This window comes from Hordeum vulgare, chromosome 7H, assembly GCF_904849725.1.
Source record: "Hordeum vulgare subsp. vulgare chromosome 7H, MorexV3_pseudomolecules_assembly, whole genome shotgun sequence".
Lineage (NCBI taxonomy): Eukaryota > Viridiplantae > Streptophyta > Magnoliopsida > Poales > Poaceae > Hordeum > Hordeum vulgare.
The window spans coordinates 110374837-110390543 of record NC_058524.1 but is presented as its reverse complement, the minus strand read 5'-3'; the positions used below and the strand labels follow the sequence as shown (position 1 = coordinate 110390543).

The 15707-nt window shown below is 44.7% G+C and overlaps 2 protein-coding genes across 2 annotated transcripts; one reads left to right on the top strand and one right to left on the bottom strand.

Annotated features, from left to right (window-relative positions):
• The first annotated feature begins 1430 nt into the window (after positions 1–1430).
• On the top strand, positions 1431–6057 carry LOC123407428 (THO complex subunit 4D-like). Its single transcript, XM_045100561.1, has 7 exons — positions 1431–1711; positions 2440–2727; positions 3257–3400; positions 3498–3566; positions 4469–4662; positions 4785–4841; positions 5567–6057. Exons 2-7 carry the CDS (start codon positions 2476–2478, stop codon positions 5757–5759), a joined length of 909 nt encoding a protein of 302 aa, XP_044956496.1. The 5' UTR covers positions 1431–1711; positions 2440–2475; the 3' UTR covers positions 5760–6057.
• Positions 6058–7042: 985 nt separating this feature from the next.
• On the bottom strand, positions 7043–14232 carry LOC123407292 (condensin complex subunit 3). Its single transcript, XM_045100398.1, has 12 exons — positions 13852–14232; positions 13215–13418; positions 12983–13128; positions 12602–12867; positions 12224–12309; positions 10082–10229; positions 9349–9788; positions 8692–9206; positions 8555–8615; positions 8188–8460; positions 7767–8028; positions 7043–7676 (listed from the first exon to the last, which is right to left on the bottom strand). The coding sequence occupies exons 1-12, from the start codon at positions 14230–14232 to the stop codon at positions 7294–7296; spliced, it is 3165 nt and encodes a 1054-aa protein (XP_044956333.1). The 3' UTR covers positions 7043–7293.
• Positions 14233–15707: the final 1475 nt, after the last annotated feature.

The following is a 15707-nucleotide window of genomic DNA, read 5'->3' as shown; positions in this document are numbered from 1 at the left end:
CGACGATGGCCATCGTCAGAAGTTCAGAACCAAGAGGAGCGATGTGTGAATCCCTTGCATACATCAGAGAACTCGCTCAGATATAATTATAAAAGAAGAATGTAAGCTTAGTACTCTGACATTAGCTCTGTCCAGTGTTAAACCCGTAAGCATCAGTGACAATGGGTCCACATTTCTTGCGAAGTAAATTCCCGCGGGGTCGCGGGGTTATACAAATGCCATCAATAACAGTCGAGCGTCGATGAGCTACAAGTAGATAGGCGATAAGAGTGTAACCCATAGTGAACATTTCCAGCCACCCCCTCTGAAATCTGAATGCAAACGGGAAGCATTCATAAAGTCAACTCACAAGCTCCATCAAGCTGGCACCACATAGAGCACCAACTTTGCCGCTGTATATCGCTGGTGTGTTACAGGCAAAGTGACCAACTAATCGATTGGATCCAATTTCAATGCCGTTGCATCATTTCAACTGACAAATCTGCAAGACTATCAATGGTAGGGACTGCCAGGGGAGATCCCATGGGCTGGAGTCGCGATCTCTGGAGCTAGATGGCCACCTAGCAGTGGCTGTGTGAGAAGAGAAGCGGCGGGGGAGCAACCCAAAGCACGCACCGGTGAAGGCTATGAGGTCGGGCCTCTCCGCTTCGATGAGTCGGCGCAGGAACCGGGTCGTGTTGAGGTCGGAGCAGCGCGCGCCGCCGACCTCCGGCGCCACGTCCCGGCAGCGCGTGGCGGTGCCGTTGCCGAAGTGCATGTCCGCTACCTGCGAGCAAGGGTCAGCGGGCGAGGCGCGAGCATGCAGGGGAAATCAGGCGAGCGAGCGAGCGAGCGAAGGTGCCGACCTGGAGGATCTTGAAGGCGCCGTCATGGCGGAAGCGGAGGGGCAGGGAAGGGGACCGCTTGACGCGGGGCACGGCGGCGCCGGGGTCCAGCAGGGCGGAGAAGCGGAGGAGGACGAAGGCGAGGAGGCAGGGGACGAGGAGCGAGAGGAGGCGGGTTGATTACCTGAAACATCAGGGAGTTTTTCGAAAAATGCAAAAAACGGTTCGGCTGTGACTACAAGATGGACCGCGGGTTGATTATCTAAAACTATGAGGGCTTTTGTGTAAAATGACAGGAAACGGTTCGTTCTTACTTAAAATTGGACTACGGATTAATTACCTGAAACTGCGAGGGTTTTTCTGCAAAATGACCGACTACGGACCATAGAAGCGCTGCGCGCTTTATTATTAGGGGAGACTTGTTGAGACAAAGAAAGCTTCGCTAGCAATTCGGCCGGCCACTGCGTCGATCGCTCCGGCAAACCCTGTGCGAAGCGTCGACATTACGAGGTGAGCGGCGTATAGGATTTTCCTCCCTCCCCTTGCCTAAAAAAAAAAGTTATCTCCCTCCCACCGGCAGCAAATAAAAGCAGAGCCCAATCCCCTGGGACCCGCACCAAGTCGTCTTCCTCTTCCACCCCTAGAAGGAAGTCGTCTCTCTCCTCTCAACTCCGGATCCGCCCTCGCCCCGACCCTCCGTCGGCAGACCTCGCCGAGGCGCAGACCGACAACGACACCGCCGCCGTCAAAGGCCCATAGATCTGAGCCCCCCTCGCCCTCCCTTCCGCGCTTCCTGCCAACGACCGGAGGAGAAGAATTCCCCGCCCCACAGATCCAGGATCCGCCCGCCGCCGGAGAGCCCTAGGGGGTCCCCCCCAGGCCCAGAGGTGACTTCCCCGCCCTTCTGGAACTACGGTAGCATTGGCATCAGTACGAGTATACTCCGTTGGTTGAGTCACTAACATGCGCAAAGCCCTAGCGCGGTTGGATCCCGCGGGCTCTTGGCAAACGCGGTGCATGTTATTGGCATGAACGGGTGCCGGATTTTTTTTTCCAGCTCAGTACCGCTTATGGGAACCCCCGATAGTGAGGCTGCCTAGATTAGGCGATATGGTAGTGCCCATGGTGTCGATTGGTTGCTTCTTAGAAGAGTAAGATAAGAAGGGGTAATGCAGAGATCTAGCCAGGTTGTCCTAGTGAACCTGATGTGTTCTACAAATTATGTTTTGGGGTTGTTTGCGGCAGACTGCGATAGCCGATAAGGACTACTATGCCCGGTGTACCTGATAAACTAATTGTTAGTGTAATCCTGAATGTCATCGAAAACTTCGAAGAAAGTGAAGTTAATAAGCCTACTATTCTTCGTACCACAGTGTATTTGTTGGACGAGCACAATAGTAGCATAGTAGGAAGTTTGGAAGAGCTGAACTTTTCAAAATTGTATTGTTCTGCTGCTTATGGGGTATGGTTCTTTTTCTCAACTAGTGGAAACCAATGACCTTATATCCAGTTTTTTTCCCCTATCTGTGCGTGCATATTTGTTACTCTGCTTGCTTGCACCACATCAGTACAATTGAGCAATACATAATATTAAACTTCTTTGTCCTTTTTGCAGGGCTTTCTCCCTATTGAATCTCAAGTTTTCATTGAAATGGAGGCAGCTTTGGATATGTCACTCGATGATATGATTAAGAGCAGAAGTGGGAGGGGAAGAGGAAGGGGAAGGGGACAGAGAGTTGGTCGAGGCAGAGGTGATGGCCAAAGGTCAGGCAGAGGTGATGGCCAAAGGCTAGGCCGTGGTTTAGGCCGTGGACATGGCGTTGGAACCTTCCGTGGAAGGGGAGTGCCTTCACAAAGGCCACTTGGTGTCAATACTCGCTCGTCATCGTATGCTATTGCCAAGGCAAGCACAAAATCATCGCTGTTTTTCTGTATACCCTCAAGAACCCAAATTACAATAGATACCTGACAAGAAGTGGCTATGAACTTAATAAATGGGACAGCTCAGGCCTCAGGGCTCAGTTCAGACCATATTTTGCATACTTATGAACTGTGGAGCTTCAAAGAGGATCCGAGAGGTTTCTCAATTTGAAAATGCCCTGAGAACTGCCCCTTAGCTGCTGACAATTTTGTGGCGAGATATTTGTTGGTTTGTTCTGGTTAATGCTTCAAACTGAAAAACACATTGTCTCTTCTCATGGTCAGCATGCTGATGGACTATGTATTAACCTGTTGGATACTTATTTCTCTGGATAAATTCTCTGGTTCATACAGGGGCTATCAGCTAGCACCCATTTTATGCAATGGCGTATGGTTTTATAGTTTTGCTGATGCTAGTTGACTCATCAAATACTGCGGATTGATGAGCTTTGGGGATTATGCTAACAATTTATCATCACAATCTGGGTGTGCATGCTGGGGAACATCATCAGTCATTCAACAAAACAAAGGATTTTGCATGGACACATGATCGGTTTGAGGATAGCATGGTGGCTGCTGGACTTCCTGGGATAGAAACTGGTACCAAGCTGTATGTTTCAAACTTGCACTATGGAGTGACAAAGGAAGATTTACAGGTAGCTGGATTGTTATATTATGCATGCTGGAATATTCGACAGCTTCAATCATATTGGACTTTCTCAACCTGATCTTATCTGCCGACAACTGTTTCAGGAACTTTTCTCTGAAATGGGTCATTTGAAGAACTGCATTGTCCATTATGACAATAATAGACACCCAACTGTAAGTCTCTTATGAATGCTTGTTTTTCTGCTGCAAGTTTTTACAATTAAGCACTCGCTTCTGCAAATCTCATGCTACGAGCAAGTGCCTTTTGCCCAAACATATGCCTGATCATGCATGATGCACCTATCGTGTGCATATTAGGTGTTTGGATAATCCATTGGTTGTTTGTAATGAACTTAGGACCTACTAACTATAAGCTAGAATTTGGCCCAGCACAGCCTGATGATACAGACACACACAATAACTCTTGTAAGTGTGTGAAATGATAACAGGGTATCCTTTTCTCCTGCAATATGCATTATATATTTAATTATTTATTCATGTCATATTTGATGTTGCTTGCCCAAAGCTGAATGTTGCTTTGATTTATTGCTAGTTTAGACTTTAGACCTTAGAACTTGTATCCACCAAGCCTCTTCACTGCCCCAACACATACATGACAGTATGACACACACAGAAGCTTCATGTGAACAGCCTTTTTTTTAAATAATCTTACTTTCGATAGTCTCTCCACTTGTGGCCTGAAGGTCCTGGGGTTTGAACCAGCCTCTTGCAGAATTATTATGTAAGAAATTCCCTTCCTCAGACCCCACCTTGTATGGGAGCTTTCAGCACTGGGTATGCCCTTTTTTTACTTTCTTACTTTTGATAGTCAGTGGACAACCTATTTAACCTAATACTCCAATCTTAATAAGTAGCATTATTTATTTACCTCATTCTTTTTTTTTGAATATTTATCTACCTTTACCTGCGAAACATTAGTAAAAGTGCTGGTCCCTCTATTAAATTATGACAGACCATAAAATAGAGCATGTTCTAGTAGTCCTACTTTACAGCTTTGCTCATACTGCATGTCAGAATATTATATGGTTGTATTTTTCATGGATATTCTTGAGCAGGGTTCAGCTGAGGTGATATTCACTAGGAGGAGTGAAGCTGTTCAAGCATTGAAACGATATAATAATGTACGTCTTGATGGGAAAGAAATGAAGATCGAAATGATAGGAGCAAATTTGGGTTTGGCTGCTGCTCCTGCACCTCGTGTTAGTGTTGTTCCAGGCGCAAGAGGAAGAGGACAGAGAGAAGTTGTGATGTATGGCTCTTCTTTGCGAGTGCATCTTTTAGTTAGAGGATCCATGCTTATCAAATTTACCAATCACATTATAGTAGTTTGAACTTTTTGCCTATCTGTTTCTGACTACATGATGTTTTCAGGTCCCGTCCAAGTGGGTTTGGTCGAGGTGCGACTGACTCGTCTGGTTTCCTTCCTGGGTAGGTTCTTAGGATTCCACATCTTTGTAATTTCTTTTGCTGGATAAAAATAAGAGTAGTGCAGCTTACCTCTTATGACCAGTACACAACCTTGATTCAAATAGCAATCCATGGGAAGTCTGCCAACAAGTAGTTGCTATGAAGCTTGTGTGCCTATACAACATGTGAAACTTTGTTGTCTAGTGTTGTGACTTCATATGCTATGGTGGCAACGTTTGTGTGTCTGCACATCTTTCTGAACCTTGTGGTAGTGCTAGATATTTCTAGATGTATCGATGAGCTTCATGCTTGTCGTAGTTCATTGTAGGAACTGGCAGCTAATCATATGTGATGCAGTTTGATCTAAAAAGCCAATTGTGATACAATTGGCCTGCAGTACATGTTTGATTGTTGCTTTTGCATAGCAGGGCCAAATATTTTTGAGTGTTGGTCATGCGAGCTACTCCCTCCGTTCCTAAATACAAGTATTTTTAGAGGTTCCACTAGGGGACTACATACAGATGTATATAGACATATTCCATAGTGTAGATTCACTCATTTTGCTCCGTATGTAGTCCCCTAGTGAAATCTCTAAAAAGACTTATATTTAGGAACAGAGGCAGTATTTTTCTCTAGTGTTGGCAGACAAAGTTTCCGCATCATAGTTCATGGAAAGATCTGTTATCTGCAAGACAATTATTTTATTGCCTTGAACTTTGATTAACACATTGTGTTTGTACCTTCAGGTGGAAGCGCAACAACGGCTTTGCTCAAAGAGGAGGAACAGTTCGTGGACGTGGACGTGGGCGTGGGCGTAGCACCTTCGGTCGAGGTCGTGGGCGTGGCGTCTATGTACGGAAGGGGTCGGTGAAATCGGCTGATCAATTGGACAAGGAGCTGGACACCTATCACAACTCTGGAGCAATGAATGTTGACTAAGATGCTGCATCTCATCAGATCGAACCTGGAACTTTGGCTGAGGCTTTGAATTTGAGCTTGTTTTATGTGTGGTTTGCTGCTGAGTTGCCGTTGGTCATCTCCCAGCTGTGTGCACATATGTTACATGTCTTTTACATCAGCTTAAAGACCGTAGATTTGGACTGCAGTTCCTAGTTCTTCTAGTCCAGCAGTGACATTGTAATTGGTGGTTAACAGCTTGAGCAACCATTTGTTTTCGGTGGCTGTTGCCTTTTAGTATGTTTTCTTCAGATGATTTATCCATAATTTGGTGATGCTATAATGGTTCAAGTAGACAAAAAGTTGTTTCCTTCTGCAAGAGAAAAGGGAAACCCCACATTTAATTCAGGCTAGATCATCTGTTTGTATCGAGAGGTAAAAAAAGCTAATTAAGAGATGAGTGTGGTAAAAATTTGATGTGACAAAGTAATTAAGAGATGAGTGTGGTAACCCAGCAAGAGCGAAAAAAATCTAATATGACAAGGTAATTAAGAAGAGAGATGCGTGTAGCAACCCTAAGAAGAAACAATGCCACGTGCATGAACCTAGGTAAAACACTTGAATGAAAGAAACCCAAAGGCATGAATGACTTCAGTTGCTAAATGATTAAATGAAGGATGCTTAGCAACAATAAATTAAAAGTTGTCAAGTCCTTCAATATATTTAGTACCTATCTTAACATTGATGCGTTGAAGGTAGGCTGACGAAATGACCATTCACGTTTCCATAGCATAACCTTGAGGTCGAGATACTGCAGGCTTACTGCTCGGCGGCGGCGTTGAACCTGTGCCGCCACTGCTCCGTCTCTCTCCCCGCTCGCCTCCGTCACTACAACGCATGACTGAGGTGTTGGGAAATGTAGGGTGGGTCCTACTTGTCTTTGAGTATGCAGAAATTATTGGCAGGTAGGTGTTGGCGATGGTCAGATGATGCCACCCAGAGTCCTAATTTTGGAAGTGGGTTTTTGAGAGTTTGATGAAGCAGAAATTGCATAGACCAACTTCGACGCACAATTTGCTAGAAGGACGAAATTACAGTGTTGCAGAAGTTCATATGGACATGAGGAACGGAGCTGTTTGGAAGAAATACAGTGGTAAAAGCCGACATGTGTAGACCCGAATAACCTTTCGATGGGTTGGATGACTGGCCGTGGCTTTTGGTTGACATTTTAAAATTATAATAAGGTTGAATATTTCTTGTCAAACTTTATAAATTTCAGTGCGTAGACCCGAATTCAGATAACCTAACTTGAAAAAGACAAACAATAGTGCAGAAGAGCAACATTCTTTCAAGTAGAGCTGTTTATACAATCTCAATGATCCTTGAATCGAATCTACGTATCAAAAGCATAATCTTTCCAGCCTTGCAAGCTGAAGAGCACCCGAGTACTTGATCTACTAGTTCAAACCAAACAATACATAGTGGCAAGTGCCACACCCTCCATACTTCAAATAACAATTGCTGGGTTCTTCCGGTCAAGAACACCAGCAGATAGATACCTCAGCTCCCAAGAAACTTAAGACGACTCCTCGTCAGGGTCGTCGGAATCATCGGACGGATCCTCATCAGTTGTCAGTCCGGACATCTCCTCTTGTTCACTGTCAGAAGCAGCCTCAAGAGAAGGTTTCACAGAAGACTTGAACTTGCTCAGGGCCGCAGTCTTGCTTGCTCTCTGAGCGCGTGCCGTGGTCACGCTGGGAGTGGCCTGGACCTGGCTCCCCGATGTTACATCCAAGCTCTCCGCTTCAGCTTCCGCTTCGCTGTCATCGCTAGACGATGCCGCCCGCCTTGCTCTTCTCCTGGCTGGAGGAGCCCGGCCTGACCGAGAAGGTGCTGGCGTTGGTGGCACCACTGGATTGACGGTGTCAAGCTTGATGCCGTCAGCCAATCCTAGTTGCTCTGAAACAACCAAGACACACAGGTACGATGCAAATCGTCAGGAATGTGAACATTTTTTAATGCGTGTATGATGCGAGCCGTTGGACATACCGAATAGGGCGTCGGCTTGATCTTGTGGCAGTTCTTCCTCCGGGGACTCATCAAGTGACTTGAGCCTTGATGCCATTTGAGCGAGCTCCTTCATAAGGTCCTTGTCAGAAGCCGCTGAAGCAGCCAATGTGTTCACTAGTCCTCTCATGCACTTGATGGCCTTCTGTTCTGATTGCCGAAATCTTAGAAGCACCGCAACCTTGCACAAAGCCAAGGCATATGCTCTCACAGGCGCGCTCTTCTTGTCTTGGCTATTTCCTACCTGCAATATTCCAAGCATTTGATGTCAGTTCTCACACACAACTCTTGATATTTTATTCCCAGAGAATTTGGTGCAATGTGCATGAGACAACAGGTGAAATGGATGATTAGTCCAGTGCATCACAAATTGCAACAGAATCATAGAAGCAAGTGACAGTACCTCCACTGCAATACGGATGGCAAGCCCTTCCTCACTGATGTCATAATTGACAAACAGACCTGGTGAACCCGAAAGGCTTTCAGGACTCATGCAAGCTTGCTCTGCTGTTTCTGCTGAAAACAACGGACTTTGTACCATTTGAACCATAAAACGAGCAGCTTGGACTGCATGTTTACGCCTTTTCGAAACAACAGGTCCACTGCCCCCAGGATTACCGTGGATACCTGGCCACATAGCTCTCATGAGTGGTACAAATGCACTCGAGACACACCTCTATAAAAAGGAAAGATTGTCAGTACTTTTAGTTTGAAATCCTTTTTTAAAAGAATATCCTGGAAAACATGAACAATATTCTTTGTCAACTTGCCTTGTGCTTGTCTGAAAGGGATGGATAATGGAGAAAGAAGACAGACAGACACTGCTTCAATCTGGATAAAGAAACAAATGTCAGGGTGTGTGAGAAAGAACTGAAAAAAGAAACAGGGTGCAATATGAGTAATTAACCTTCCGAGTTCTTTAGATTCCTCCAAGAAATATAATCTTACAAGTTGAGCTAGGATAACAGGATGCAAGTCTGCGGATATGCTTGGATAGTTCTCACTCAAAAGAAGAATTTTTGCAAAACCTTCACCAAGAATGGTCAGGACATTATCATGGTTATCACCCTCTGGGCTGAACCCCCAGTCATCTTTATGAAATCCAGAAAACAGAATACTAAGAATTCCAACATTTAGATCATCATCATTCAAATCAGAGATGTCCACAGGAGCAAACTGAGTCTTCTCGTAGTTGGCATCAGATGGTTCAGTTCCAATGGCTTGATCTAATTCTTGTGGACCATGCCAAGTGACAAGATCAATCAAGGCCTTGGATGCCATGGCACTAACCAAGTCAGGCCCATTGATGAATGATAAACGCAACTGCTTCACCAACTCTGTACTTGGTTTATTCTCTAACAAGCCAAAAAGACAAAGGCATCTTAAAGCGGCCCTCTGTACGTCAACATGTTTCTGCTTTGCCTGCACGATGTTCAAGAGCAGCAAATTTAGAACCCATGCTCAATTTTTATGAACCTTACGACCACATGGACTTAGTACCTAGAAAAGCTATAAAATATTATAAAGCTATACACCTAGGGGATTGCATAAAAAACAGACTTACTGCAGGAAGCAACAATGACTGAAGCACTTCAGACGGTCTGATTGCTGTGCCTTCCAGGCTTCGTAAGGTTGAAGTATTCTCTAGAAGAAGACCTGTCACCGCCAGACAGTGCATCCATTGCATGAAATCAGCAGTTCTCTCCCTGCAGGGTCTAGCCAGTTCTTCAACAACAGTGGCAATCACCATTTCAAATTCACCAACAGAAGCATGAACCTTTTTAGCCAATTCTGAGACTGCTTTCGCCCACTGCAGGTCCCCTCCAAGACTGACACCGTCACCAATGGCGATCTGGTTTCCATCTTCATCAACTTCATGTTCAAGTGGTCTATTCAGAAGCTCATACAGAAATGAACTTGCAACTTTCCTGTTCATGCTATCAGAAAAGTCAAGCATTCCACCAAGCAATAATAGTTGCCGCGACGCAAAGTGATAATTTGGTCCTGAAATGGAACAAACACATAAAGAAATCAATTTTCACATGTGAGAAAATGCTCCATTTCTGTTGTCCTGAAGAAAAGGTAGCCAATTGTAACCATATTTGTAAAAACCAGACCAGCAGTTCAACTGGAAAAATCATAAGTGTTCTCCAGGGAAGACAGCTTGAAAATGATAGAATATTATTCTAAAAATAAATCTAATAATATATTGAACTGCAGTTGGACCGGTTAAGCCGGTCTCTTGAAAATTCACTCACTGAATGGTTCTGAAAAGTACAATCAGTATTCATGCTTACCAGCTGAAAGGTGCGCTTTTACCAAATCAACAAACTCAGCAACTGTGCTAGGAAGGACACCATCAAGAAGATCATTTTTATCCGACGCCTCAGAAGCATATACTGCTGCCTCTGTCCCCGTAGTTGTTGCAGCCTCCGAACCTTTGATCTGAAGAATAATTACATGGCCTTAATACTGTAGTAATCTAGTTCAGTGTTTCACTAACCAACAGAATCATTGGTGTTTATTTGAACTTGTATATGAGGAACAAGCCTGTATCAGCAGAATAACCATGACCCGTTGCTGAATTCAGGCATTTCCTTTGAATATTACAAGAAAATATGATTTCTAAAACTCGATGAAAACTACATCCAGAAACAATATGGAAAGCTGACACTTGCAAGCACCATTAGTCCTTTCATCACCTCCCAAATAACAATAGTTCACATACAATGAATGATATTTGCACTGGACCATTTCTGTAACCAAGCCATATGCCCATATTAAGCTAAAAGTGCCTATTTGATGCAAACGAAATTCATATGAATTTTGGAGGATAGGAATCCTTAGAAGTTTTCCTTTGTAGGTTGTTTGATTTGTAGGACTATCCTATAGAATATTTTGTTCCTAATAATTCTGCTGCAATACATTTTATAGGAAATTTTCTAGTAACTCAAACCTCTTGGAAATATTTCATTGTTTCTCGTATGGTGCAAAGAAAATCTTGCAGGACTCCATGCATAGCAATAGTATGATTTTGCTCAATTATTGCAATTCTCAAATCCTGATAAACAAAGAGGCCCTAAATGTTACTCCATCCTGTCACAGGTGTCATGGACATATATGCGGTCTCCAACACATAATTATACCCATATTGTAATATATTTACGAAACCCAATGAAACTATAATATGATTAAGGGCAATATTGTTTATTATCACCGTAAAAGATCACCAAGCTGGAATACTCTTGATTGTGCCATATGAAAGGTAGACACTAACCCCAGGCTCAAACTATCATCCTCGTATTGGACGGTATTTTCCAGTTTATAGCTTTAGTCATTTGGTGCAATCACAATGTATGAATTGGATGATACTGATAGTTGAGTCCTGTAGACACGTGTCAGTGGCACTTGATGGTATTTTTCAACACCACTGATATTTGCAATGATCCAAAGCAATGAACTAATTCTCTATTTTTGAAGTATTTTTGAGACAAAGGTAAATGTATTTCTCTTTTCATATGTTCAAATCCTGGAAGGAATAGTTATTTAATGTGCTAAACACATAAGGGCTATTTAGTTCACTACAATAAGTTTGGCACACCTAATCACCTAGCCGTGGCATACCACAAGTTACTAAGGGTGCCACAAGTTTGCCAAGCCACAGTCTTTGTGGTGGGCAAATTGGTTATCACATTTGTGGTAAAAAATGACTACAAATTTACAAAATGAGTAAAGGTGCAACAAATAAAAAAATGAGTATATAAAGGTCAGGTACATGCCTACATGGTTGCAACTAAACCGTTGCCGAACTCTTTGCCCAAGATTTGGCTAAGTCAAGCTAGAAACAAAGAAACACGCCCTAAGGTAGGAAAATTATGGCACATTGACACAATAGATGTGTAAATGGTGGCCAGAATTAAGGAGGCAAGACTCTGGGCTAGAGCTGGTGCCTTAGGACTGAGAGTGCTACTGCCCGGGTGCTGGGATGTCCTCTATCAAGGCTTCTGAACCTTTCTCTGCGTATATGAACATCTCTAACTTTCCAATGAAATGAAACGTGTTAAGCTTCATGCACTAGCCAATGCAACACCCCCTCTCGCGTCCAACACGTGAATAGACTCAAAGGTATGACTCAAGAGGCCTATACATGGATACAGAGGGGGGCCAGCAACAATTTTTGGATAAATTGCGAAAGTCAGGATTTGAACTCAAGACTATGGGCCCTGATACCATGTCAAGCCTCATGCACTAGCCAACGCAACCAAAAGTCCAAATTGATGGAAAGGGTCAGGTAATCCACATATATACTTGCAAAAAACACAAGTGCTTTCACGTTTTATCGCGAAAATAAACATGCAGCACTACCTTCTTGCAGGAGTGCCATAAACAATTGTTCAGCAATTGTGGTGCATAGCAAAGGTAAAACGACTGATGCTTACCTGAGCTTCAGCCTGCAAGTGCATGCACATGACTTTCCAGTAAAGAGCAACCTCAGCCTCCATGAGCTTGATACTGGAAACTTGTTCTGCACAAATATAGTGTGGATGATGATATTTACCAGTAGCGGAAAGTTATGATGGGAAACGACAAACTTTATGAACCTGATAATTGATAATAGAAAATCAATTTGACAATAGAAAAATACAATTTAGTCGTTGGGTTTGTCACTTTCATTGTTTTGTTTCAGGATTACTTATTTCATTCAAGTGCAACTGCAACCACATGCTTCCTTCTCGGAAATTCAGTTTTCAGCATGATCATATTGAACTTCACGGAAATCTGCAACATAAAAGGCATGTGATTTTGTTCTGATTTACCAGCATCCTCGGTATTTTCAGTAAAGTACTGCATGATAGTTTGCCCATCTTGCACTCGCACAGCACCATCCTTCAGAAGCACCCCCATCACGGATTCTCCAACTGACTCATAAGTCTCGACATCAAGAAACCTGAGAAGGGCGATGACATCTCCACCACAATGCTTTACAAGCCACTCCTCCTTCAGCATCCTCAAGCATTCATTGTTCACAGATGGAGACCTATCTGAGATGCCTCTGTGAAGGAGAGTTGTCCTCTGCTTGATGCTGAACCAAAAGAAGCCATCAATTCTCTCACATGGTGTTGGTAAACCAGTTGTGCATTTCATATGTAGGTATTGGTCAACTGGCTTCTCTACTTCCAGTGGAAAGAATTGCTCACCTAAGACTTTGGAGGGGAAATTTAGTTGAAAGCACAAAATATGCTGCCCTCCGAACTGATTCGCTAGTATCAATTGTTGATTCAATGATTGACTCCAGTGTAGCACTTGATGGTGGAAGAGACAAAATAATTGTCTTTCGGACCTCCTTCTCAAATCAAACAAAAACTCCATCAGATGTAATAACAAGGAATGTAAAAGAAATATTAAGGGTACTGAGTTGATCTAACATACAGCGTTTTGTTCTTTTTCTAGAGTCTCAAGAAAGATACCGATGATGCCACCATCCTCTTCGTCAATCGCAAAACGAGACAATGCACGGACAGCAAAAACCCGAATTGCAGGAATCTTATCCTGAACCCGAATCTTCATGCCATCAATCACTTCATCCCAAATCTCACTACTCACCTCGGCATCATCCGGTACTTGCATTATGATCTACGAGAAAAATTGCCAATGTCAGCAAGTAAGTAATTTATGTGGAAGTGGTAGTCTTGACACTACCTGAATTAAGAATAGCTCAAATTACGTTCTTCTTCACAGGCAATTTAAAAAGCAGAAAGAAATGGATCAAATCACTGTAACCAAAGCTGCATGGGGGCAGCAGGTATCACAGGGGTTTTAACTTTTAACTAACGTTTTACTGGGACTAATTGAGGTAGCCAGATCGAAGTTAGGTTAAGGCTAACAGGCACAGAATGGAACACATCATTAACCACGTTTGCAACAGCAATTATACAAGTTCCTCGAATACTCTAAATCTCTAATGAAAACTGAAGTTAGGCAAAACGAAATCACGCATCTAGAGGAAAGTGAAGTACTCTTCTTATCAAGTTGAGAGAAATCTTCTCACAGCTTGCCGAACACTCACCTCAGAGATGATTTGGCAGGCACGGAAGCGCGCGGGTCGGAGCGCTGCGGCGGAGGCGACGAGGAGGAAGCGGAGGAAACCCTCGAGGAACCCGGTGCCGTCCGCGCCCGCGGAGGCGGAGGAGGAGGCGAAGGCCACGGCGAAGCGTGTGACGCGGTCGGAGGCCGGGGAGCGGCGGGGGACCTCGAAGAGCGGGGTGATGGCGTTGCAGAAGGCCGGGAGGAAGCGGCCGCCAGACGCGGAGGCGCGGACCGCCGCGAGCTCCCGGAGCTTGCGCGGGTGCACGGCGAGGGAGGCGCGGCACTCGTCGAACACGCGCGCCGCCTCGCGCGCGAGGCGCCTCGTCTCGTCGTCGCTGGAGACGGCCGCGGCGGGTGACATGGTGCGGCAGGGGAGAGGGGGGGGGGGAGGAGGGGGGGATTTGGATTTGGGGGGAGAGATTTTGAATTTGACGAGAGGGAAGGCGAAATGCGGAGCGGATCCGGCCGACGGCAGACGTGCTCCCACCTAGTGGAGAGCGCGTGTGTTTTTGAGCTTCCCGCTTTCCGTGTGGAGATTCTCATGGGCTCAAACTTCACAAGGCTGGCGGATGGCTGGCAGGCCCAAAATGGCCCGCGGCGCTGCTAGAACCAATCACTTTCTTTTTCCTGAAATCTCAACGCCCTTTTATCTTTAAAAAATCACTTTGTTTCAACCGGCTGATAATACGCGCTCATAAGCTGCCTCCTTCTTATGACGCGTGTCCCGCATGTGCCTCACCACTCGCAGCCTTATCACGTGTCTTTCGTTTCCCATCACAGAAATCTTATTCCCTCTTCTCTCGATCCGTCCTCTTCCTCTCTTTCAAAGTTTTGTCCAAAAGGACCCTTAGCCGAGTGCATTTGTCAGAAAGGACCACATGTGGATGAAATCTATGGAAAAGACCCCCACCTCCCGTGGCGGCAGGCGAGTCAGTCGACACATGCCACCTGTCGCCACCGCCCGAGGCGGCTAGGGCCTGCCGCCACGAGCACAGGCGGCCGACAAGCCTGCCGCCACGAGCCCAGGCGGCCGACGCACGTTTCCGTTCCAGCGTCGCGGCAACGTAACGGCGACAGAGGTGTGGGCCCTGTCGCCTCGGCAGCTGGCGGCCAGGCGGGACCTGCCACCTCGGGAGGAAGCGGCCGGTACTGTTGCGGCGTTGATTTCCACTGACTGCGCTGATTTCCAGGGTCGTTGATTTCTACGTTGAGACAGTCTCCATTGACGGAACAGTGGCACAAATTTCCCGCTCTTCACCGATGAAACAGTGTGAAACTTCTTCTTTATAAACGAACTGCGTCGCTGCCTCCTCTCTCACTCTCTTCTCCTGCCGTCGCCTTCTATGTCACTCTATTCTCTTTCTCTTTCTCACTCTCTTCTCAAGAACTACTCCATATGAAGGTTTAAGTTGCGATTTTGGATGGTTTAAAGTTAGATTTTGAAGACGTTGTAGTTGGAAAAAAGATAGATCAAGGTAAGAGCTTTTCATTTCTGTTGGTCATGTTTGCATGCATGATGTTTTATTTTGTTTGATTAGTTTCTAAGTATGTGTTTTCTTTTGTCTTAGGGAGTGTATTGTCACTTTTGTGAAACTATTTTAAAGACGTTGTAGTTGAAAAAAAGATAGATCAAGGTAAGAGCTTTCCATTTCTGTTGGTCGTGTTTGCATGCATGATGTTTTTTTTTGTTTGATTAGTTTCTAAGTATATGTATTTATCTTTTGTCTTAGGGAATGTATTATCACTTTTGTGAAACTATTTTGTCATGCGATATGAACTACTAAATTGAAGATCAAGGTATGAGACTATGTTCATATTTGTGTTCATGTGATAATA

Coding starts and splice junctions, on each gene's coding strand:
- LOC123407428 (XM_045100561.1), top strand. CDS start 2,476: ATGGAGGCAGCTTTGGATATGTCACTCGATGATATGATTAAGAGCAGA. Junction 3,567..4,468: donor ACAATAATAGACACCCAACT/GTAAGTCTCTTA, acceptor ATTCTTGAGCAG/GGTTCAGCTGAGGTGATATT. Junction 4,842..5,566: donor TCGTCTGGTTTCCTTCCTGG/GTAGGTTCTTAG, acceptor TTGTACCTTCAG/GTGGAAGCGCAACAACGGCT.
- LOC123407292 (XM_045100398.1), bottom strand. CDS start 14,232: ATGTCACCCGCCGCGGCCGTCTCCAGCGACGACGAGACGAGGCGCCTC. Junction 10,230..12,223: donor ACTTGCAGGCTGAAGCTCAG/GTAAGCATCAGT, acceptor ATTATTCTTCAG/ATCAAAGGTTCGGAGGCTGC. Junction 8,616..8,691: donor GAATCTAAAGAACTCGGAAG/GTTAATTACTCA, acceptor TTCTTTATCCAG/ATTGAAGCAGTGTCTGTCTG.